This window comes from Marmota monax, unplaced genomic scaffold (assembly GCF_021218885.2).
Source record: "Marmota monax isolate L192 unplaced genomic scaffold, Marmota_monax_Labrador192_F-V1.1 WCK01_AAM20220418_F8-fsc00132, whole genome shotgun sequence".
In the NCBI taxonomy this organism is placed as follows: domain Eukaryota; kingdom Metazoa; phylum Chordata; class Mammalia; order Rodentia; family Sciuridae; genus Marmota; species Marmota monax.
In genome coordinates, this window is record NW_026695199.1 from 4,020,834 (window position 1) to 4,046,626 (window position 25,793).

Sequence of the window (25,793 nt, forward strand, 5' to 3'; positions counted from 1 at the left end):
CTTCAATGAAGTGTTCATTGTTTGTTTCATTTTGCTAAGTGAAGTTTTTTTGCTTTGATAGTACTGTGGAAAGAACCACTCTAGTATGCTTACAGGACAGACAGTAGTAAGTCAGAGTGTATATAAAGTTGTGAGTGAGGGTGAGGGTGAGTTGACATCAGAGAAAGGGGCAGGGATTTACATAAAGTCCTGTGAATTGTACAAATTAATTTGGAATTTGTGGGAAATCATCAGAAGGCATTAACAGGGGAATAATATGTTTTTCTGATTCATTTTGCTTGCTATGTGGTGAATGAATTGTGAATAGAGCAGGAGCAAAAGCTAGAGATTTAGATAAACTGGTGCAATAATCTATATAAGATTGCCTGGGTTCAAATTATAGTATTATTATTTATTTATTATAATAAATCATTTTTATAATAATAATTATTTCTTTTCTCAAGGGATGGAAAGCCATATCTTTAAAATGTTACCACGAAAGGAGTTTGTAGGAATAATGGTTATGTTAGTTTATGTCACTTTGGCTTAACCTATCTTTTCTTTAGTTGCCTCGTCTGTAAAATGGAAAACTAAAATATACCAACTATATATGAAACCAGGTTAAATGAATTCTCTGAGGGTACAGATTAAAAGCATGGATAACTTAAAAAATAAACTAAGAAACAGAATATCATGAGTTCTAGTTTTATGATGAGGTAGATTTCAAAGTGTATTAACTTTTTAATTCTATTTATAGTTATTCTTTTCCTCCTGAATACAGAAGACAGTTCTGAATTATATCTCATTTTCATTCTATAAATAGTGTTACTCCAGATTAACTTTTTTTAGATAGGCACTAAAAGCAATTATATAACACATTTACTGCAGCCACTAAAGTTTTTATTACAATTCTGAATAATTTATCTCAATTTGTTATGGATTTGATTTATTTTAATCTAAATATTAAATCTTAGTCTTAAAACTATCTAGGCATATTTTCTAATTATGTTTTAAAAGTATACATAGTAAGAGGGGCAATTATAAGGTTACAATCATTGATTTAATGTCCCATATACTAAAGTATATAGATTATGTTTTTGGTAGTTGTTATTGTTGTGAAACATGCAGTTTCGGACACATTTTTCTAGCATTTCATGTAAATTTTCATGCAGGGATATGAAATTATTGCATTTCAAGAGTGACTTCTCCTGCTGCATGGTTTACTAATTTATAGTGAATATTTTCTCTTCTTTTCAGAGAAATGTTCCCTCCTATATCCTCTTAAGGGAGACTGCATTAGAATTAATAACACTAAAGAATAATTTGAAATGTGATATTTAGCTTTATGCTTCTTTTTATCTTTTAAAATTTTATTGGTGCATAATAATTATGCATAATAATGGAATCCATTGTAACTTAGTCATATATACATGTAACATTTTGGGGGCAATTTCATTCACTAGTAACTTATCTTTCCCTCCCCTCCTCCCTCTCACTTCCTCTATGCCACTGGTCTCCCTTCTCTTTTTATGAACAACCTTTTTTCACTATTTTTCTCTCTAGTGTCCACATATGAGAGAAACATACAAGCTTCGAAACTCTGAGTTGCTCTTATTTTTATTAGAATAATTCTATAAACATGGGTATTCATGTCTTGCTAAATAGTATGCTAATTTCAGTTCTTTTACATAAATACTCAAGAGTGGTATAGCTAAGTCATATGAGGAACCATCTTTTGAGGAACCTCCATACTGATTTTCATGGTAATTGTGTTCATTTCCCCCATATCCTTTCCAGCATAATTTTTAGTAATATTTTTTGATGATTACCATTGTAATTGAAATGAGATAAAATCTTAGAGTAGTTTTGATTTGCATTTCTCTACATGCTAAAGATGTTGAGCAATAAAAATATATTCGTTGGCCTATTTATTATTTTGAGAACAGTCTGTTTAGTTCATTTTAATGTTTTTAATTGAGTTATTTCTTTTTTTGTTGTTAAGATTTTAGAGTTCTATATATATTCTGAATATTAATCCTCTGTCAGAGAGTAGCTGGCAAAGATTTTTTCCCATTTTATAGCTCAGTCTTCATGCTCTTATTTTCTGTGCTGTGCAAAACTTTTTAATTTGATGCAATCCCATTTATTAATTCTTAATATTCTTTTCTGAACTTTAGGAATCCTATTAGGGGAAATCATTGCCTGTTACTTTATGTTGGAGTGTTGACCCTTTGTTTCTTGTATCAGTTGAAATTTCTAGTCTAATTCCCTGTACTTTGATACATTTTGAGTTGACTTTCTGCAAGGTGAGAGGAAGGAATTTAGTCTCATTTTTCTATATATGAATATCCAGGTGTCCCAGCACCATTTGTTAAACAGGTTGTCTTTTCTCCAACGTATGATTTTGGTACCTTAGTCAAGGATCTGATTACTGTACCTGTGTGGGTTTGTCTCTGTGTCTTCTATTCTATTCTATTAGTCTGCTTGTCTGTTTTTATGCCAGTACCCTGCAATTTTTGTTACTATATCACTGTAGTACAATTTATGATCAGGTATTATAATGTCTCTAGCATTGTGTTTTTTTTTGGCTTAGAATTTTTTGATATTTTGGGTCTTTTATTCTTCCATATTAATCTTAGGATTGTTTTTTCTAAGTCTGTGGTATAATTGGTATTTTGATAGGGATTGTATTGACTCTGTAGATTGTTTTTTGTAATATGGCCATTTTAACAATATTAATTTTGTCTATTCATGAACATGGGAGGTCTTTCCAACTTCTAGTGGCTTCAGTTTCTTTTTTCCTTTTATCCCTACTTTCTTTATATTTTTAATAAGAATGGTAGACTAAAATATATATACCAACCATATAGGATTGCAACAAATCCTATATAGTTGAAATGCATATAGGCTTTTTTTCAAAGGCTTTCTGTGAGATGATTATGATTTTTGACCATAATTACATTTATGTGGTAAATTATACTTACTGATTTGATTTAGATATGTTGTATATGTTGAAGCATCCTTGAACTTCTGGGAAAAAAACAATTTGACCATGATGTACAATCTTTTTAATGTGTTGTTACTCCAATAAGCATACAAGAGTGGTTCTCACCATAGTATTATCAATACAGTGTTCTATTATTTTCGTTGCAGAGGTGTTTCACCTCCTTGGTTGGAATATTACTAGGTATTCTACTTTTTTGAAGCTACTGTGGATGAATTTATTTTTCTGATTTCTCTTTTCAGTGAATTCATTAGTATAAAGAAAAGCTTTGATTTTATATGCTGATTTTGTATCCTGCTACTTTGCTTAGTTTACTTATTAGCTCTATAAGTCTTCTCATGGAATTTTATGGATCTTCTAAGTAGAGGATCATATCACCTGCAAACAGTGATAATTTGACCTCTTCCTTTTTATCCCTTTTATTTCCTTCTCTTGCATAACTGCTTAGGATAAAATTTCAAGTACTATATTGAATGGGAGTGGTGAGAGTGGACATCATTGTCTTGTTCCTGATTTTAGAGAAACTGCTCTCATTTTTTTCCCATCGAGTATGATGTTGACTTTGGGTTTGTTGTATATAAACTTTATGAGGTTGAGGTAAGTTTCCAGTACCTAGCTTATTTCCTTTTATTCCAGGGTATATTAGCAATGGGCACTAGTGCCAATTTAATTATCTAGTTGGTTTCTCAATTATTCATGAGACTAGAAATAGTATTTTATTCATGAATCTATAAAGCCCAAGAGAGCACAGGACAGTTTATTGCATGAGTGATTAATATATTTTTTAAAAATTGAATTCCATTAACTTTACTATAAGATTATTAAGGCAATATTCTGGGTATTATTTCCTGTTGGGTTTTCATGACATAGCTAAATGGGGACACATAACAGGTGGAAAATAATTACAGAAAATTTCGTGCTAACTGGGGTTTGGTGTGTTTATTGGTGATAAAAGATAAGGGATACCTTGCTCTTTGCTTTCCTTTTTTTCCAGGAACCTCTTTCTCCCAGAGGGTAAATTCCTAGAGGTATGACTTTTTTCTCATTCAAATATAGAACTTTTTTGTATGTAGACTCCTGACCATTTGAACTTTCTATTTCAATTTTCTGTTCTTAAGCTATGAAATTTGATTTCTATACGTTCCAGGATAGTAAAGAAAAGAAGTGAGAATGGTTGAGTGAAAAATTTTTTTCACATGCATATACATGTGAAATATACATGTATACTTTGTGTGTGTTAAGGAATGTTGCAAACTTCAGAACCTTAGTGTCTATCTATTATTACCATGTGGGAATGGGGGTTCAGTGTTTTCCCAGATTGTGATTTTTTTTTCACATAATTTGAAATTTGTTTTTAGGTAAAATTTTCTAACTTTAACATTTAGTTCATTTTAGTAATCTATGTGCAAACCAAAATTATAACTGTAAGCTAAATTTGGCTTATTGGTTACTAGTTTGCTAATACAGGACAGATATTCTATACATGGCTGGTTTATCTTGCCTATTCTTTTTAATTTTTATTTTTAAACAAAATCCCAATTTTAGATTTGCTATTGGACTCTGTGCCCTCAAATAAATGAGCCAAACTATTTAACATTCATCTGATGTCATAATCAGATGAGATTTTTGCTTGTGGTTTAATAAATCTAGCAGATCTTAAATCCTTTTTATTTTATTTTTTTGCATTTGAAGTGCTGGTGGTTTTAATACACCAAATCAAATTTATTTTGATCTTTTAACTATGCATCAAACAAAAGCATTCTGTTGTGTATGAGATGGACAAAAGTCTGTACCTCTCAGGCTATTGAACATACCTTACTTGGACAACATGAGACTTGATGTACTGTCTTCTCAGTTTGGATTCATTAAATGTTTCATTTATCTGTTAAAAAGTAAAATGGATGATTATTATGTTTTCTTTTTAAGTTATCATTTTAGTAAACTTCAACTATAACAAAAGCAAACAGAGTAGTGTAATAAAATATGTATCCATAATTCAGCTTGACCATTTATTAACTTATGGCCGAATCTGTTTCATTTTACTTCTCAATCTCACAGGAATTAAAAATTTCTTAGTATTATCACCTATTCAATGTCCAAATTTTCCCAGATTATCGGGCATGATAGGACAGAATATTCATTTTGAAGAGGTAAATTTAAAGCACCCAATTGACATTGTTTGCTTTTTACATGCAGACTTTGATTTAATATTAATGCAATGAGACTTAGTAGAAATATTCCCAGGGGGGATGTTTCTAATTTTTTGTTTCTGCAAGGGAAGAGCCCTATCATACCTGGACTGCAATATATTTTTCCTTCTTTTTCAATTGCATTTTACTGACAGGTTTAAAAAATGTGATGTAGTAGAAATCTCTTAGAGAAGATTTATAAAATAAGAATCATTTTCTTAACTTTTCTCCTCCCCTCTCTCCAATCTCATGAATGACTTCCTGTAGCAGGAACTTCACACATCACTATACAATTGCACTCATACTTGGCAAATACATGCCTCATACAAAGCAACTTGTTGGATTTCACAAAAGATTTAATTTATATTTTTCCTTCTCCAAAGCAATTAAAATGTGTTCATTTATTAAAAGAAAAAAAAACTCGTGAAGGTAAATCTATGAATGGGGTAGATAGAGTCATGTTTTCTTGGTGACTCAATGGAAGACAGATAGTAAGCATGCCAATAAATAAATATATAATTATGGCAGTTTGAGATGGTATTAAGTGGTATGAAAAATGTAAAATAATGAGATGAAGTGACTCAGGAACAGTATTTGAATGATCAAATAAGGCCTTTTGGAAGAAGTGACATCTCAGTGAAAACTGAAAGATGAAAAGCTGATAATCAAGGGGAAAAGAGTTTAGTTTTCCAGATGGAGTGAACAGCAGTGTGAAGATCCTAGGTAACAATGATATTGGTATATTTGAGGGATAGAAGGAAAGTTGTTGTGACTCAAGTCAAGTGAGTAAGCGATAAAGTGTTTAAGAGTTTGGATGTTATTTCAAGATACACTGAATGCAGCGATCCTGAAAAGTGAGCAAGTAAATTAAATTATATTTTTTCCATTCCAAATTATGATATATGTTTTTCCTGGGGCCAAGTAGAATTTAGATTTATGTGAGTCAAGGAAGTAAGGAGTTGGTAAAGAATTTTTTCTCCCATATGCCAGGTAAGAATCCAGAGAACAGTCCGAGAGCCTTATGTAAAGAACAAACCACCACAGTCTCTTGGAGTAACCAGGCTAGGGGATGTTTGTGAATACCTAGGAATAAAGCTGACACTGGGCTTCTTTGAGGCTATGGAAAGGCCCATAGTAGTCAATATGTGATTGAAAGGGGAGGGTAAACCTTCCTTGCACCTGAGGTTAGTTATATAGTAGGCAGAAAATGAGGAGCCAGGAAACTTCCTTTGGTATGGACAGATAGAGTACATGTTGTGCAAACCTCAGCCAGTTAGGGTTTAAACACTTCTCACTTTCCATCTTATGGGGCTACCTCAATAACAAGAATCTGGCCCCAATAAGCCAGCAAGAAAATATGATAATGCAAATAAAGGAGCCCAGCAGATAGAGAGGACATAAAATGGATTAGGTGCTAATCAAATCACAACTGCTTCAGGAAACAGGTAGCAACCTGAAAAATAATGGCAAAAAGCCCACATAAGAATCCTCAGGCACAGAATGAAAAGAAAAAAGCAAAAAAACCAAAAAACTATATGATACAAAACCCCCAAATTTTCAAGATTAAAAATTCAGTCAGTCTATTTAAAATAATGACTATTTTTCCTGAGATTTGAATTTGTGGTTTGGAAGATTAAATGGAATAAGTATCTAAAAATATCTCAAATAATAATAAATGATATTAATAACTAATATTACACACCTATCAAAAAGTATAATACAAACTGTTGTGGGTGAAGATGGAGGAAGAATACTCAAATTTACTAATGTTAAAAATGTGAGTTATTTCATCCTTGGAAAATAACCTGGAAGCATTTCATAAAATTAAAATCTTCATTTGATTTAGAAATCTTAGTAGAAAATTGTCAAATGTAAAAAAAAATGAGAAAGTAAATAGATTTTTTTTTGCAATGTTGATTGTATTAGTCAAAACCTTGAAATAAAAGTGAGAACATATAAAAACACTATTCTATATTCATATTAGCAAATATTTTGGGATCATTGAAAAGAATACATTAAATCAGCATACCTCCATGGCTGAGCAGTTGAAATGTTCAACATCTCTAACAATTAAAGAAATCAAATTAAAACTACACTGAGAATTTCACTTCATTCAGAATGGCAATTGTCAAGAATAAAGTAACAATAAATACTGATGAGGATGTGGGGAAAAAGGCACACTCATACAGTGCTGGTGGGACTGCAAATTGGTGCAATCACTCTGGAAAGCAGTATGGAGATTCCTCAGAAAGCTTGGAATGGAACCACCATTTGACCCAGCTGTCCCACTCTTCATTATATATCCAAGGAGTTAAAGTCAGCATACTACAGTGATGCAGCCACATCAATGTTTATAGAAGCTCAATTCACAGTAGCTAAGCTATGGAACCAACCTAGGTGTCCCTTCAACAGATTAATGGATAAAAAAATGTGGTATGTATATATACACAATGAAGTATTACTCAGCTGTAAGAAATGACTTTATGACTTTTGACAGTAAATGGATGGATCTGGAGAATATAGACTGTGAAATAAGTCAATTCCCCCCACCAAAAAAAAAAAAAAAAGGTCAAATGTTTTCTCTGATATGCAGATGCTAATACCCAACAAGGGTGGGGGGGAAGGGAAGAATAGAAGTTCAGAGGATTAGACAAAGGGGAATGAAGGGGATTAGGGATGGGAATAGGGAAAAATAGTAGAATGAATCAGACATAACTTTCCTGTGTTCATATATGAATACACAGCCAGTGTAACTCCACATCATGTACAACCAGAAGAATAGGATCCTAATTAGAATAAGTTATGTTCCATGTATGTATGATATGTCAAAACACACCCTATCTACTATCATGTATATCTTAAGAAGAACAAAAAATTTTTTTAAAGAATACATTAGACCTTTACATTGAGTTGGAGGAATTTCTATGAGGTTTTACTGAGGAAAGTAATTTTTTTATAAGACTTTGTATAATTAACCCATTATGGTAAAATACTGACAAACATCCATCCTTATCTTTTGTTTTTCTACATAAGCTAATATAACCAAAGATGAAAATATAGGAAGATATATACTATATTGTTAATATGGGTTATTTGGAGGTGGAGTTTTAGGATACGTGTAGAGGAAGAGAGAGGAATGGGAAAAGGCCAGAAAAAAAATTCTGCACTGTAAAAAAACCCATTTTATATGCTTTGACCATTTTATCCTCTTATATAAATCTTATATTTCTCATTTCTTCTCATGTTTATATCTTTATATAAATTCAAACAAAACTGAAAGGCTTTGGAAAACTTTTAAGCTGGTCAATGATGTTATTTGATTTTAATTTTGAAAAGATCACCTTTGCTACTGTGTGGAAAAGAGATTTGGGAAAATTAGGGTAAAAACAAAGGAAATAGGAAGCAAATGTTACTGAAAGGGAACACAGCTTCAAGAGAAATGTTTTTAAAGATGATGGTTTGTGAGATGATATTATCTCTGAAGAAAAGATCATGAAATAACATACTGCATTCTTAGAAAGCAATTATTCTCATCTTTTATTTCTGTGGGAAAGGGAGAATCTGATAAAAAAAATGAAATAATACAGTTAATTATAAGCTCATAGTAATTCCAGTGTTAGCTTATCTAGGTCCCAGAAATCATTCTGATAATTCCCTTAAATCTGCTTTTTCCTCTCCAAGAAATTCATCATTTTTCTTTTGTTTCACATACTTAATGCCCCCTTCTTGTCCCCCCCACCATTGCCCATCTGCCTTCTCTTTTCTTTTCTTTTGTTTGTGGTACTAGGGATTGAAACCAGTGAACCCAGGGACTCACACATTTCTAGGCAGACCCTGGACCTCTGAGCTATATCCCAAGCCCTTCTCTTTTTCAAATACCATTTGGATATGTTCAACATTGACTGGGGTCTGTTTTTGAGGACGATTAGGAATTAGGAAAATAAGGTACAGAGAGCATACTTATAGCTATAAAGACAAGACAGAATTAGATTATTTCTTTAGGTGTTCAGAGATAGAAATCAACATTTTGAATTTGAATTGATTGAATTAACATCCTAGAATTGAAAATAATGGATTCATAGAATTTTAAATCTATAAAGAATTTTAAAATACTTTATCCAGTTATATTCTTCAAATTTATAGAGCTGTGTCCATGCTAACTACTTATGTTATATAGTGATTGTGCCAAATATATAAGTGATATTACTCTCTATATTTTTTGATTACCAGCCAAATTGCCTTAATACTTTTACTGAATTTTTGTTTGGTGACACACCCATAATCTCAGAGGCTGAGGAGGATGAGGCAGGAGGATCACAAGTTCAAGGCCAGCCTCAGCCATTTAGCAAGGTTCTAAGCAACTCAGTGAGACCCTCTCTCAAAATAAAAAATAAAAAGAGTTGGGAGTGCAGATTATTGATAAAATTTCCAATAAATAAATAAATAAAAAGAAAGAAAGAGCCAGACGCAATGGCATATGCATATAATCCCATTGGCTCAGGTGACTGAGGCAGGAGAATTTTAGAGTTCAAAGCCAGCCTTATCAAAAGTGAGGTGCTAAGTAACTCAGTGAGATCCTGTCTCTAAATAAAATACAAAATAGGGTTGGGATGTGGCTCAGTGATCAAGAGTTTAATCCCGTGTACTCCCCAGAAAATAAAATAAAGAATAAAAGGAAGAGAGAACATCTTTATTATCAAATAAACCAACTAAAGAACTATAATTAATTTATAGATTAATTTGGACAAGATTGATGTAGTTAAAATAATGAATCTTCCCTTTCAGGAACATATTTTTCTCCTCATTTATTTTTTATGTTGTTTGTAATGGTTTTATAGGTTTATTCTTGTAAGTTTTGAGCATTTTGTGATTTTTTTGTGTGTTTTATAACTTTGTGGCTACTAAATAATGCTTAAAATAAAAACATTTGTGTTTTGTTATTTTTGGTGATTAATCTTAAGAAAGCTACCACTTTTCATGTATTGGACTTATGGTTGGCCATCATACAAAACTCTGCTATGTGTCCATTGAGTTTATTGAGTATTGAGTATTATTGAGTAACATTGTAAATAATGACATTTTCCCCATAATTCTTTTTCACATTAACATATTTTATAGTTTTCTTTTTCTTATTGCATTGGTATGACTTCTAGTAGAATGTTTTATTCATTCTTTAATTTATAGTATGTCATTTTCTATTGAAATAATAAAGCCCATTAATTAATTAGTTACCCAAATCTGGCTTTCCTTTATAATCTTTACTGTCTCTGATTTTGGGTTCATCCCAAGCTTCTGTTGGGAAAATTCACTTTTTTTGTGGGCCCATATTTTACATTTTTTTATGGTACTGAGGATAGAACCCAGAGGCACTTAACCACTAAGCCACATCACCAGCCCTTTCTTTTATATTTTATTTATAAACAGGATCTCACTGAGTTGTTTAGGGCCTCACTAAGTTGCTGAGGCTGGCTTTGAACTTGAGATCTTTTTGCCTCAACCTCCTGAGCCCCTGTGATTACAGGTGTGTGCCACCATGCCCGCCATATGTTCCTTCATGAGGCTGTGAATTTGTTAGCAAATGTGCTACTGAGATTTTTAAAAAATATTTTTTAGTTGTTGATAGAACTTTATTTTTATTTATTTATATGTGGTGCTAGGAATCGAACCCAGTGCCTCACACATGCCAGGCAAGTGCTCTACTGTTGAGCCACAACCCCAGCTCCTATTGAGATCTTATTATCCCAGAACTGCTCACTTATTTAGTCTACTGACAACAACATTTCTATCATTGTAAGGCACATTACAGTATAGTTTGGTTTTATTTTTGATTTTCTTCTGTCAGTGAGATTAGAAGAGAGAGAAAGGGCAAAATGCTTGTTGGCAAATAACAATCTTACCTCAAAGTTGGGCTACAACCATTTTAGAAGAATAATTAATAAAATTTGGTAACAGATTAGATACCCAGGGAGAAGGATAAGACAAACTTGATTTTAAAATATAATGACAGTGTGAAAGGAAAAACTGGAATGCCATGAACTGAAATTAGGGAAAGAGACTAGACTGCTGACCAAATAGATGACTGTTAAATGTTACTCTTACTTTTAAAAACAGACTTCAGTATGAATTCAGACCATATTATATAATAAATTTTCAATAAAGGTGTGAATAGATGGGTAATATAAAACCATTTTTTTTAATATGGCACTGCCTCTAAACCAAAATACAGCTGAACTTGTAATGCTTTAATTAGTTATTATCTTCTTCAAATATTATGTTCTGTTTTAATGTCTTTATTCATCCATTTCTACATTGTATTAATCTTCTCAAATCTTACAGTAGCTCAAATGATCACATATACCTTAAATAATGCCAAGACTTTAACTTTATGCTGAGGTTGTTCAAAGACATTGTAAGGTGGAGTTATGGAAATTTTCCCAGATTACTCATGTAATTCCTGTTTTTAAGAAGCTTAATCTCTTTTCAGACCCTTTAATGACAAGTATCAGGATCCCATTAGGATTATTGGACAAAGTCTTGAGCAGGAAGTTCAGAACTATTTTTTTTCCCCAGAAATGAGGAATAACAAGATGTGAAATTCAAATGACACCCATATCACAACTCCAAATCTTGCTCTTTAATACCATATAGATCTAATATTTTCTTCATGTCACTCTGCCCTCTTCTTGTCCTTCCCCATAAAGTAAAATGATAAAATGCCATCTGCGCCACTGCTACACAAATGTGTAGAAGGAAGCTCTAGATTATGATGATGGAAAGATTCTGAAGATAATGATCTCAAGAATGGGCCAACAAACTGAAAAAATCATTATCATTTATGATATTAAAATTACTTATGGGTGAGAAATGGATCATTATAATACTTTTCAAAGATATCAGGCCTAAAGTACCAGTCATTACATGTTTTTAATAAACAGAAGAACTTGATAAAAGCCCAAATATGTAGTTATATTAAGAAAGTACATTAAAAATACAAGAGATTGGGGCTGAGGTTGTGGCTCAGTGGTAGAGCAGTTGCCTAGCATGTGTGAGGCCCTGGGTTCAATCCTTAGCACTACATAAAAATAAATAAAATAAAGATGATATTGTGTTGAACTAAAAAATAAATACTTAAAAAAATAAACACATAAAATAAAGGTATTGTGTCCAACTACAACTAAAAAATAAATAAAAAATACAAGAGACTGTACTTTGAAAATTTCATAATAAAGTACAAGGTCTAAAGATAAAAAAAATACCACTTAAGAGAGGAGGAAAATGACTTTAGAAAGTAATTGTATCCCTCCTTTTAAAGAATTTCTAACCTCCTAAACTCCCAATTTTAGTGCAGTAACAGTATACTACTGTGTAAGATATTATTTTATGAGAAGGAAATCTAGGAAAATAGAGGGAAGATCAGTGGAGTAGAGGAAAGGGATTGAGGGGGAAGAAAGAGGGCCAAAGAAAAAAAGGAATGAAATTGGATCAATTATGGAATGGGAATTATGGAATGTGGAATGAAATTGATCAATTATGCTATGTACATATATGAATATACCACAGTGAATTTCACCTTTATGTATATCTATAAAGCATCAATTAAAATAAAATAATAAGTAAAAAGAAATAAAACCAGTAGAGTAGATGAAGGAGAATGGGGGAAGAAGGAAGGAATGGAAAAGAAAAAGTATTTTAGACTGAAACAGAGCAAATTGTATTCTATTCATGTATGATTATATCAAAATGAGCCCCATTATTATATAAAACTATAATTTGCTAATATAAATATTTTAAAAGCTATTCTTATAATTGTTTTATATAAAAATTCAGATCTTTAAAATTTCCTCTTTTAATTGAGCTCATAAATGTATAGAAAAACTTTTATGGTGGTGATGTTATATTGTTAAATTATACTGTGAAGTGTATAATAAACAAGATGATGTATTGTAATCAAGGCAGAGTAATACTACCTCTGCATGACAAATGATTAAAAAATGGATATAAAGGAAATATTACATTTGTAGTTTTGTATTCCCAGTTATGAAGTGAAAATGGTGTATGGTTTCTTCCATTACTTTATAGTGATTCCCTGTGTGTTCAGATATCCTGAGCATTTAAGATTTATTACGTCTATCCTTTTTTCCAGTTGTAGAAAAGAACACAATTATATCATTAATTTTTTATAAATTGTCTTGTATCACTTCAAATAAGAATAATAGCTCTCTAACATTGGTTGTACTTTTTATTAAAGTTTGGAACTTCTTAATTCCTTTAGTGCTAAAAACTTAGCTGATAATAATTTTCTCTTAATTTTTTAGTTAAATATTTTATTTTAAAATTGTCAGTATAGTAGTTTTTTAAATTAAGACCATCTTGGAATTCATAGTAGTTTTCTGATATATTTTGAGTGGTATGAAACTGAATGAACACAAAGATAATCTTCACTCAAACTGAGATACTACTAACCTATATTAAATGGAAAAGGAGATCTGACAATTACCAATGTTTTTATTGCATCTCATTAATGATCTGTCATTTGATAGGGTATTCTAAAGAAAGTTATATGTATAAAATATGTATAAAAGTACATATGCCCCAGCAGGTTCATGTTAGCTTAGTGGAAAATGTTGACATGTAAGCATGTTGGTTTGGACAACTCATATAGGTTATCTTAGGTTACTTAAACGTATCAGGTTCTTTTAAGAATCTATAATACAATGCCTTTATATGTGTAAACAGTACTGAATCTTATTAACATTTCAGAATATTTGGCAATGGGTACTTTATTTAATCTGAAGTCTATTAAGATTTTATAAGAATTATATGCTCTTTAATTATAGGACAAAAAGTCATAGATTGGAAGCCCACTAGCAGTATGACTTTGGATAAATTAGTCTCTTAATGTCTCCATTTGTTCATACAAAAATTAAAATGTTATGAGGAATATGAGTACATAATATGATTAGACTATACTAAAATTAGTTAATGTAATTATTATTGTTAATAATAATTGTTCAATTCCTAATTTTTAGAACTTATTTTTACCTCAATTGGACATTATATTGCTAGAGAGCTACAAAGATAAGAGGACAATTGAGATTTCTTGACTTGTTCATTAAAAAAAAATCACATATTTTAAATTTTAAAATATTTCCTATCAAGGCCATCCTCTGCTGTTAAAAAAACTATCACTCATAGTAAAGTAACATCTCTCCTGATCCAATTTATTTCCCCAATTTATTTTATTTCAGTAAAAATCATCACAAGTGTTATATAATGAAAATCAGAAAAAAATAGCCTAGTGGTGTTATAATAATGACTAACTGGTTTGTCTAATGATTCATAGCTCCATTTTGTATGTTGTTATCACCAGTATTGTACTTACAAATATGCTGCATATGGTAATAACTATAATACATAAAGCATCATTGTATTCAATGAAAACAGGAAGACATGTAAAAGCAAGCATTCTGACATATGTAAATGAAAAAAGTATGAGAAATACCTGGTAAGCGTTCAAACAGGTGAGTTAGAAACTAGGAATGAGAGTTTTTAAAGGAGCCTGAAGCAAGATGTCAAGATGTGGTTGACTGACTAGAACAATGTAATAATTAGTCAGACTGATATTTTTAATTTATTATTTAAATATTATTTTAATTCAGATATTCACTTGCAGAACGAACATAGACTAATTGACTTGAATAAATTTGTGTGAATTTATCACTGAATGATTTTCTTTGTGGGTATCTTTGGAACTGTTTTAAAGTTATGTATTTGTTATATTCTTAGAGTTTATTAACAACATTAATGATACTCTCATTTTAACAAATTATTTTTAGACTTTCTTCTTCTTCTTCTTCTTCAGGCTTAGAGAATGATAGAACTTCTGCTTGTATTGTGGCATATTTCATCTTATGTAATGCTTAAAACAACCCTACTATATAAGTATTTGTGATCTCATTTTTGGTAGAAGGAACTGAGGTATATGGAAATTTGTTTGAGTTTATACAGCTAGTAAAAGTTCAAGTTTAGAATTGAACAAGGACCGCGAGTCCAAAGATATATCTTAAGCGTTGTATTATATTTATTTTTTATTATTTTATTTTTATCATAAAGCTAAGCTAAAGATGGGGTTTTCTGTTTCCATTTACTATCAACTAACCCTTAGTATAATGGTAAAAGCACACAGGACTTTCAGAAACTCTGAACTTATTAGAAACCAGGAGATATTGGAGTGTTATGGAAAGACTACACTGTTAGAGCAAGGTCTGAAGATGGCCTATAGGAATCTGCCTTGGGAAATGGGAGATAAAAGAGGCCAACAGTGTTCTTGATAGGATTTTGTTTGATAGAATCACTTGAGTTAATTAGAGTGGTATCTGTGTTAACAGATGCTACGACCAACTGTGCAGTTAAGACTCTCCACTAAGTTTTCAGTCAGGTAAACTTTAATTATGACAAAGCATATTCTCAATCATTTTATAATTGTCACTCAACACCATGGGGCTGCAAGATGATCTTTTATTTGGGGCCATGTGCTCTCTCAGATTGCTATTCCTCTTTCTCAAAGGACTATTTAGTTTCAGGAGCAGAAACAGCAGCCTTAGTCATGTATCTTGGAGGTGGGATTTATGTTTATTCATTTAATTTATTAATTATTTTGAAATATTAATTGACTACTTAGGTGTCAGGCATTTCTTAGGTGTTCTTGAAGTTTGTTCCTTTTATATTTTTTCTATCATATACATTTTTATTTTTATTATTATTATTTTTTTCAAATAAAAAGAGAGTTTTATTTACCTGGCCAGGGACTGTCACCCACCATAGATTAAGCTCTGAGGGAGGACAGCAGTTTCCTGGTCCATCCAAGGAGAATAAAAGCACAAAAACCACAACTCAGTGACTTGCTTATTGTCGTGTAAATTAGCCAACCATACAAATTAAAATATTAATAAGTGGGACCTGTGGGCTGTTGGCAGGACTGGAATTTTCTAGTCAGCAAGCAAGGGATAAATAGAAGCTAAAATAGCATTAGTTTCGCAGTTCAGTTGACCACAGTCCTAGGTTCAAGCAGGTGCTAGATAGTCACATCCTGAACTTGGGCAGGGGTCAGCACGGTGAGAATCTACTTTGAAGTCATGTCATATACATTTTCAAATTGACTTTCTGAAAGGTCTGACTGTTGTAATGTAGAACTAAAGTAATGGTTAGAAATTGCTTCCCATTTTGAAGTTGATTGCTAGGATCCTTCTAGGAGCATACCTGTTAAAGAACAATGCGCAGAAAAAAAATGATTCACACTTACCAAAGATACTATCTTTTTATTTAGGTCCATATATTCTTGTGAATAGGGTTTTGCAAATTTGCTGTCATAGTCAATATTGTTGATTTTAAAGCTGATGTGATAGTAGAAAGGTGTCATTCCTTAGAAGGAGAGAAAAGAAAAAATAGATTCCACATTGAACATTTTGCAACTGCTCTCATTTCAAGAAAATCATGGGAAATAGAATGCCCTGATAAAATTTCAGGTTACTTGACATTTAAATAGTCTTGATGCCCCATCCCCCAATATTTTTGATGCCCAATACCAATGATTGTTAAAATTGCTTTGACAGAAAAATGTTAATTACTATATAACTGTACCCAAAAGTATATTCAAAAATTTTAATGTGCCAGTTTTCAAGTTTGGGCAATCTGGAGACAGATATGTTATTATGAAAAGAAATTACATCAAAGTATAGTAATTATCTTAGTTTTTGTGATTGCCACAGATTACATTTAGGAAAACCAGTAAAGTTACAAGGTTTATTGTTTGTGAGATACCTAAGAAATTAAAATGAATAAGGTTGAAAGTGAATGAGGCATCATTTGTAAGTACTCAGCATTAAGTAAGCAGAACAAAGAAATGAAACTTATAATTTTAGAAAGAAAAGCAAAGGAAATAGAATGAGGGATACATTACACTGTTCTATTTGAATACATATAAAATTAGTAGGAAATAAATGCTTGTTAATTTTTCAGGTTCCATTGTTTCTCTCCATTCTGTAGACTAAGAGGGTCAAATAAAAGGGAGATGAGGAGTGTGGGGAGAAGGGAGATAATATGAGAGAAAAAGAGGAAAGAAGGGAAGGGAGAAAAATTTAAAAAGAAGAAGGAAAGGATTTTGCAATTTTTTTTGGAGAAAATTTTTCTTGTCAGTGACTGCAGTTAATTATTTGGGATAGACTCCCATGTCCCTTCACAATAATTAAAGATGTGCAAAGTAAAATATGATAGCATTTTTGATGGGCTTACGTTGGCAAAGATTACAATAAAAAAATCAGGCACTCTTATGGACTACCCATAGGAATGAAAATTAAACATATATTTGGTAATATTATTAAAAGCTTGAAAAACATCTTTTCTCATTCCATGATTCCTCTTTTTATAATTCATTTTCAATGTAATGAGTTTTATACAAATCTATGTATAAAATGAATTATTTAAAGTAACATAAAAAATTAGAAATAACCTAAATGCTTAAAGTAAAAAATTAACAAAATAATGTATGATCTGCTTATGATATAGAATATTGTGTAATCATTAAAATCAATATTAAGAATAATATTTAATGTCTTGAAAATGCACAGAAAGGAAAATAACAAAGAAGGGAATGTGCCAAAATAGTGAGTGATTCTGACTAGAGAGTAGGATTATCAAGAGTTTGTTTTCTTATTTATGTTTTTCTATATTTTTCATACATCTTATTGAATATTATTATTTATTAGAAAATTAATTTCAAAGAATCTTTCTCTGTAATTACTACTTTTCACTACTGTTTTTCTATTCTTTTCTCTTTTAATTTAATTTTTTTATTCTTTCTTCAATGTTTAAGTTTTATATTTTTTATATTTATTATTCCCTTGTCAATGGTTTTATTTAGAATAATATGAAGGAAATATACTATTTTGTTGCTATATATTTCTTTGCACAGAAACTTTATGACTTATTAGAAATATCAGTGTTGTCTACATCAGATTGTGCATCAAGAAACATGGGGGCAGTATTAGGTTATGTTAACTCATTGGACTACTAAATGAATTTCAGACATTAAGGACTGAAACCATTCTCCAGCTCTGTTATCCTATTAGAGCACCAAGAATGAAATTAAAAAAGATAGAGGTAAATAGAGTGCTGCCATTGGCATTATGAGGAGTTAACAGAGTGCTATAATAAAGGATTAGTTCCTCTTCTTCAAATCTAATATATACATGGGCAGAAAAAAATAGGACAAAGGATCCCTTAAAGTGTTACTTTTATTGATTTTTTTGATTCCCAGAAGAGTAATATTTTTCAAATAATCCAGGCCACATTATGGATAAAGGTTAAAAGCTCAAGGAAGATTTCGAGCCTCAGTAATTATCTTCCTTAAACAATTACTTTAAAATAATCTACGGTTGTTCAAGAAAATGTATTTATGTTGACTTTTAAAAAACACGTCAGTTGTCCTTTTAGATATATAATTTTAATTTTGACTTTTCCAGGAATTCTTTCCTTTTTGTTGTTGGATACATACATAAATGTGTAGGCTTACAATTAACTGATAAGTACCAGGGCACTTGTCTCTCCATGGTTTCCACACCTAGATGTTTCTCACACACAGTGACTTATTTTCTCAGAACTGGGTTCTGGTGGAAGCCAATTATTCCCACTATTGACAGGAATAATCTTAGAAGATGGATCACCTTTAATGTCTTCAGCCTGGGCCTCAGCTTCTGTTATCTACATTTAAAACTTGCTGAGAGAAGGTCTGCAGGCCATGTTCTCATTATTGGATCTCTGGAGGGTCAGAGATGCTTTTTATAAAATCCGAATTAATACTAAACTTGGCACTGAAGAGACAATATAGGAAGAGTAACACATACTTATCATTTTGGTCCATGGATAATGAAGAAAGAAGGCAGAACAAATAAATTTGCATTTGAAGAGGTATTTATTTTGCCTGGACTCTGATGCTTTGTTTTCATTTTCTATTCTTTGAAAATAAAGCTGCTATTTTGCAGGCTGAGTTTCCATTTATAATCAGCACAATGTTTGCAAATAATGTCTTAAAATAACGTTAATGAGAAAATTAGAAAGTTTAACATTCTCCATGCATATCAATAAACTTTATAGGAAAGATCATCTGTCAATTTCCTTACTAAGCACTCAAAAACTTACTACTGCAATATAATATTAACTTCTTAAGGCAGAAACTATGTATTTTTATATACTTTCTTCTATGGTAATATAATCTGTTATTTTTAATCAAGCAGATGCTATCCTAATATAAAAAGTATATTTTCCATCTTCTGTAACATCTAGGAGTAACCTTATGCATCTATGTTCTGACAAATGGAATGTTCTGACAAAAGAACAATGATGTGTTAGCAATTTCTGTGATACTTTCCTATTGAGAGATTACCTGCTCTTCTCTCTCCTCTTCTATTTTCTGGCTATCTGGAATTTGGACCTGATAGCTATAACTGGACATTGAAATGACATTGGCAATTTAGGTAACGTTTGATAGAGCAACAAAATATGAGGAGCCTGGGTCCCTAACACCTTGAAATAGTGTAGTGAATCTGGGTCACTGACCTTTGAATTTATGTGTGTCTGGATCTGTGTCTGTCTTCCTAAAGGTCAGTGGTTTTCAACTTTGGCTGTGCAGTATAACTATCTGGGAAACTCTGAAGAGTCTGCTTTCTACTGAAGATAGTATCTTTTAGAGTAGAGCTTATGTACTGGTATTTTTTTCATATTTGTTAGTGTCAGGAAATATAATTTAATTTACTTTTTATATTTTTACTTTTTAAAAAATTTATTTCTTGCATACATGACAATAGTGAAGTGCATTACATTCATAATTATCCATTCACAGCATAATTTTTTGTAACTCTGTATATAAAGTATATATGGACACTGGGATTATGCCATTATACATGGGCTCTCTTATTTTTTTTTTGCATACAATTCTTAATACACCTTTATACCACAATTTATCATATTTCTGTTTGTATATAAGGTATGATGACACAAATTCACATCTTCATACATGTATTTTGTATAATGATGACCCTCTCCTTCTACCATCGATATTTTTACTTTTTAATTGACACAATAGTTGTATATATTTGGGGGGTACATGGATGTACTTTGTAATGTTCAAATCAGTGTAAGCATATCTATTTTCTCAAGTACTTATCATTTATTTGTGATGATACATTCAAAAACTTTTTGTAATTTTTTTGAGATAGTGCAGTATCACTATCTTCTTTCTATCTATATATCTATCTATCTATCTATCTATCTATCCATCCATCCATCCATTTGGTACTGGGGATTGAACCCAGAGGTGCTCTTTCACTGAGCTACATTCCAATCCCTTTTTGTTTTGAAATAAGGTCTTGCTAAGTTGCTTAGGACCTCCCTAAGTTGCGGAGGCTGGCCTCAAACTTGCAATTCTCCTATGTCAGTCTTGAGGGACACTGGGATTATAGGTTTCTACCACCTTTCCCAGTTATGTACTAGTATTTTTAAAAACACCATTACAGGTGATTCTAGGTGCACTTGGGGTTAAAATTCACCGGTCTAGAACAGGAATCTGCAATTATGGCTTTTCAGCCGAATATAACCTGTTTTTGAATGGCCTATGAACATAGAATGTCTTTTACACTTTGAAAGGTTGAAAAAGTCAAAAGAAGAACAATAATTGGTGGTATGTGACAATTACATGAAATTTAAATTTTATTGCGTATAAATATTTATTGGAAAAGAGCTATACTTATTTGTACTCTGAATAAAGCACCTAGTTAAGTATCTGCCTTAAGTATAGAAGTCATCACTAAATGAAAGCTTGTTGATTCCAATCTGTATACAGTTTCAGACACCTTATTCTTCCTCCCATGTATAACTAATTAGAACAAATTAAAAAAAGAAAGAATACTTATTAAAATCCATAAAAATTAAGCACAAAAAATTAAGCAAATAGAAAACACATCATTTTCTTTTAGGGTAATCTGAAGCAGAGAAAAGTAGGTGTCTAGAAGTGAATATTTGTGCTGTGTCTTGGTTTGTCCAGCTGTTTGTTCTTGTTTAATTACTGGGTCAAAGGAAATAATAGTTATTGTGAAGAGATGCTCATTGCTTCTGGAATTTGTATATAAAACGTGCAATTTTTTATATCAATTATACCTCAACAAAACCTTAAAAACAAGAGCAAAGACTACAAAAATGTTAGTGAGGAAATACTCTCATCTGATTTCCTATTTCCTTAATTTCAAAATTCCAAATTTTCCCAACATAGAATCCACAAATACAGGCAATTGTAAGCCAGACATATAAATACTTACCATAGGCAACAAAATAGACAATGAGTCCAGTGATGACTGCAGCAATCACCAACATTAAGATACAGAGTGTAATCTTCCCATATCTTGTGAGTTTGATTTTCGTTTTTGACTCTGTTCTTCTTAGCAAAAAGGACAGGAGAATGTTTCAATATGAGCTTGATATAGGAGTCTTAGAAATAAATATGGGTTTGATGTTAAGTGTAAAAGTATTTTTTTAATATTAATTATGGATTTAGTGGACGGCTAAGCTTGGAAAACAAAATGAAGAATTATTGGATATAATATTTGGACTGCTTATTTTTCAGTACATATGAAAAATAATAATAATTCTAAATCAATATTCATTTATTCACTCAAAAAATATTTGTAGATGTTTACTATGTACTAGGTGTACTGTAATACCTAATTAATACCTATATTAATATTATTATCTATATTATTTTGATTTCTATTTGCTAATAAAATCAAATATCTATCAGGAAACATTGTTTTAGTTAGTTAGCAGTCATTCCAGATGATATTTCCTAAACAGACAGATATTTCCTAAATATTAGCTAGATCTTTAATGCTGGTGACATTTCCAAGTCTCAGTCTTTTTAGAAATTTCATTATACTCAGAAAAACATTCTGATCATTGAAAAGTATTTTGTTCAAATTGCATGTAACTATCAGTATCTCACTATTTGTATATATATAAGATGTCCATGAACTTTTTGGTTCATTAGGAAAAAATTAAAAAGAAACCTCACAATACAAAAACTTAGAAGAAACACTTTTTTTTCTTTTTTTTAAAAATTTTTTATTGTTGGTTGTTCAAAACATTACAAATTTCTTGACATATCATATTCCACACTTTGATTCAAGTGGGTTATGAACTCCCACCTTCACCCCATACACAGATTGCAGAATCACATCAGTTACACATCCATTGATTTACATATTGCCATACTAGTGTCTGTTGTGCTCCACTGCCTTTCCCATCCTCCACCCTCCACCCTCCCCACCTCTCCCCTCCCCTCCCCTCCTCTCTCTCTACCCCCTCCACTGTATAACCCTGAGGGTCTCCTTCCATTTCCATGCAATTTCCCTTCTCTCTCCCTTTCCCTCCCACCTCTCATCCCTGTTAAATGTTAATCTTCTTCTCCTGCTCTTTGTCCCTACTCTGATCTTAGTTACTCTCCTTATATCAAAGAAGACATTTGGCATTTGTTTTTAGAAGAAACACTTTTTTTTGTTGTTATTCATTTTAAACTGGTGTCTTGCTATATTACTCTGGTCTTGAGCTCCTGGGCTCAAGCAATCCTCTTGCCTCAGCCTGATCAATTTTTCAATTGGATCAACTAACTTACTGAATCTAGAATAGTATTCAAATTTTTTCATAAGACAATTGACTAAATAGTACAGTAAACCTTGGTAAATTAATTTCCTACAGTTGCATATGTGTTCTAAAATATTTGCTTCCAAACCCATAGGAATATATTTGCCTATTTTATTTAAGACATCTTGCCATGGGATAAGTCGCAAGGAAAATGGGATAAATGAGTGGTAAATTTTATATAGCAAATATTTATAGTATATTTCCTATTTTAATTGTGTCCTTCTAATAGATGAACCATGTAAAATTCCTACTTTTGTAGATAAGAAAATTGAATATTGACAATTTTGGAATAATTCAGGCTACAGATATTCAGAAACCTTTCATTGTTTCTCCTGATTTTTCTACAAAGGTGATATAAAAAGAAATTCTTGTATGTGAGAATTTGTCTCATATGGAGCATCATTTGACTTTAAAATTCCCTTTTAAGTTTCCTTGAGTGAGATATTTCCCTGGTGTAGAGCTAGAAGGGTCTTTGCAAATCATCCATCCGGATTTCCCTATTTTACACATGAGGAGACTGTAGAACAATATTTTCCCTTTGGGACATTTTAAATCTAGAGAAGATTAGCAGTATAGGTAGAGATTTGTCTGCTGGTTGTCATTAGTATATTTAGGGTTAGTGTTAGAATTTGGATTAAGGTTCTTTTCTCCTCATCCCCAGAAGAAAAATTAAATCAAATCGTATAGGCCACTTTAACTTTCAACTCTCACCCACCTTACAATCAAAGTCTAAGGTCACTACAGTGACCTCTCTATTTAATTCACAAATGCAAAATTATGGTTAATGGATTAAAAATTGATTTTAAAGGCAGAAAGTTTTTTTCTGTCATTCTCACCTTAGTTTTCTGAGATTTAGGTGTTTTTCCTACCTGCCAAAACTTTAATTAATTTAAAAAATATCCATGTATGTGTGTTGTGAGGGGCAGTGTGTGTGCATTCCTAAATTTAAAAGGAAAATTTAACTTTTTTGTTATTCAGATTCTTTCCTTTAAAACATTCTCTAAAATCAATACCAGGTATATAAGTTCCATTTTCCAAACTTTTTATTATTGGTTATAATGTTGGTTGTAGACTACTTAATATTCAATAGAAATTGAGTCTTGGGTGGGAGTTGAGGTGAAGAATAGAAAAACCTGTTTTGATTTTAGCAATATAACTTACTTTTCCATGTCTGTTTTGTTAATTCACAAAGGGTATGCTGAAGTCATTGAGTATAATAATGATAAGATGACAATGATATCATAGATTATTTGGGGATTTTAGAAACAGTGACTTGCAGGTGAGTTATACTTAAAAGTACTAATTCCTTAAAAAGATGAAATTAAGGTTGTTTATACATTCTCTCTCAGATATTATTTATGGAAAATAAGAGACTAAACAAGCTGATACGAAGGAAGTAGAATACATTATTTAGAAGCTGAGATGAAAGATTTTTAATATATATTCGATAATCAAAATGATTAACAGGAACTTAATTTGATGGAAAATATTTCAGTTCTTCCTTTGTAGTTAATTAAGCTAAATTATTAATGTTAATGTAAAAAGTAACATTATTAAAGCATCCTACTGGGAGATTCATCTTGCCCAATAGTATTCTGTTCATCCAGATATGGAAACCAAAAATTTGGCTAAAACTTTTTTTAAAAAAAAAATGTGAGTGCATTTCAATGGGTTTATTTTGTTCATATTTTGCTCATATTTTGTTGGAGTGCTAGGTAAGACAGAAATATATATGAACATTTATCTTTGTCTTAATTTCATTAGCTTAAGAATAAAAATGTAAAAATTGTTTGTCCACCTATGTGTACTGTGGAACCAGTCAGCACTTTTCTTTGACCTTCAGTTCTGTTGCTTTCTAAAAGTATGAGATTGAGAATGGAAACTAACAAAATCTTCTCTTTTTGTTTTCATCCTTGTTTCCAACCAAAAGATTTAATCATACCTCTAAACATATAGCAGAATAAGCAGTGCAATATTCTAATAATTAAAAATTGAGACCTAAACTTTGGTCTAACACTTTCTGTAGGTGAAATAGCATATTGCAAATATAAATATTAATATTTCTATATCAGTATGCATCTTTGGAAATAGATATAAATAACTTAATCTTTTCAGTGTTCATAGTGAAGTTATCTTTTCAAAGATAAAATCTCCCAAACATCTTCAAGTTTTAGAAATTGCACACATACTTTAAATGAATATTCCAATTGTAATTGAAAGACTCCTCAGAAAAATTGATCATAACAGAACTTAATGATTAATATTTACATACCTCAAACATTTTTTTCTTTTGCTTAGGATTTACATTGCTCTATTTCTACAAAATGTTGAGGGAGAACCTCATTTTTAAGAACTTTAAAACACAAATTAAGTTGCTTTAACAAATTTGGTTCCTTCATAAAATTTACTTGAGGAACAATGGCAAGCCCTCCTGCTGTCCACCCCTTTGAAACATACCTGTTTTGCAGAGGTGTACATGGCTCCTCTCTTTGCCGAGGTTGTCCCTTTGCCATCTTCCCCTTGAATGCTATGCAGCACAGTCATTCGCCACCTATGTAGCTTACAAGATTCTGTGACTTTTATGTGTTTTATGATAATGGCATAATGATAATACTTAGCACTTACACAATTTTCATCTTCAAAGCGCTTTCCAGACATTTGCTAATTAATTTTAAAACTTTAGTAAAACATGAGCTGTATATATGCCACTCCATAAATAATAAATAATTATATGGCCCTAGTGGGGCAAACTTAAAACTCAGTTGTGGTGACTGAGAAAATAGTAGAGTCATCTGGTTTGAGAAGAACTATTTTTCTCTTTTTGTCTACTGGGAAATGAGTGGGCGCTGTTTTTACTCCTTAGAATCTATTTTTGA

At 31.4% G+C, this 25,793-nt stretch overlaps 1 protein-coding gene across 1 annotated transcript in view; it reads right to left on the reverse strand.

The window, feature by feature from the left end:
• The window catches only part of LOC124082210 (transmembrane protease serine 11C-like), a 48,841-nt gene extending 23,411 nt beyond the window's left edge, over positions 1 to 25,430 (reverse strand). Inside the window, exons 1-4 of the mRNA XM_046428670.1 lie at positions 25,375 to 25,430; positions 21,540 to 21,655; positions 16,475 to 16,593; positions 4,798 to 4,865 (exon numbers count right to left, since the gene is read on the reverse strand). Of these exons, the coding sequence (XP_046284626.1) occupies positions 4,798 to 4,865; positions 16,475 to 16,593; positions 21,540 to 21,655; positions 25,375 to 25,430 (359 nt within the window). The remainder of the gene's footprint in view (positions 1 to 4,797; positions 4,866 to 16,474; positions 16,594 to 21,539; positions 21,656 to 25,374) is intronic.
• Between the last annotated feature and the right edge of the window lie 363 nt (positions 25,431 to 25,793).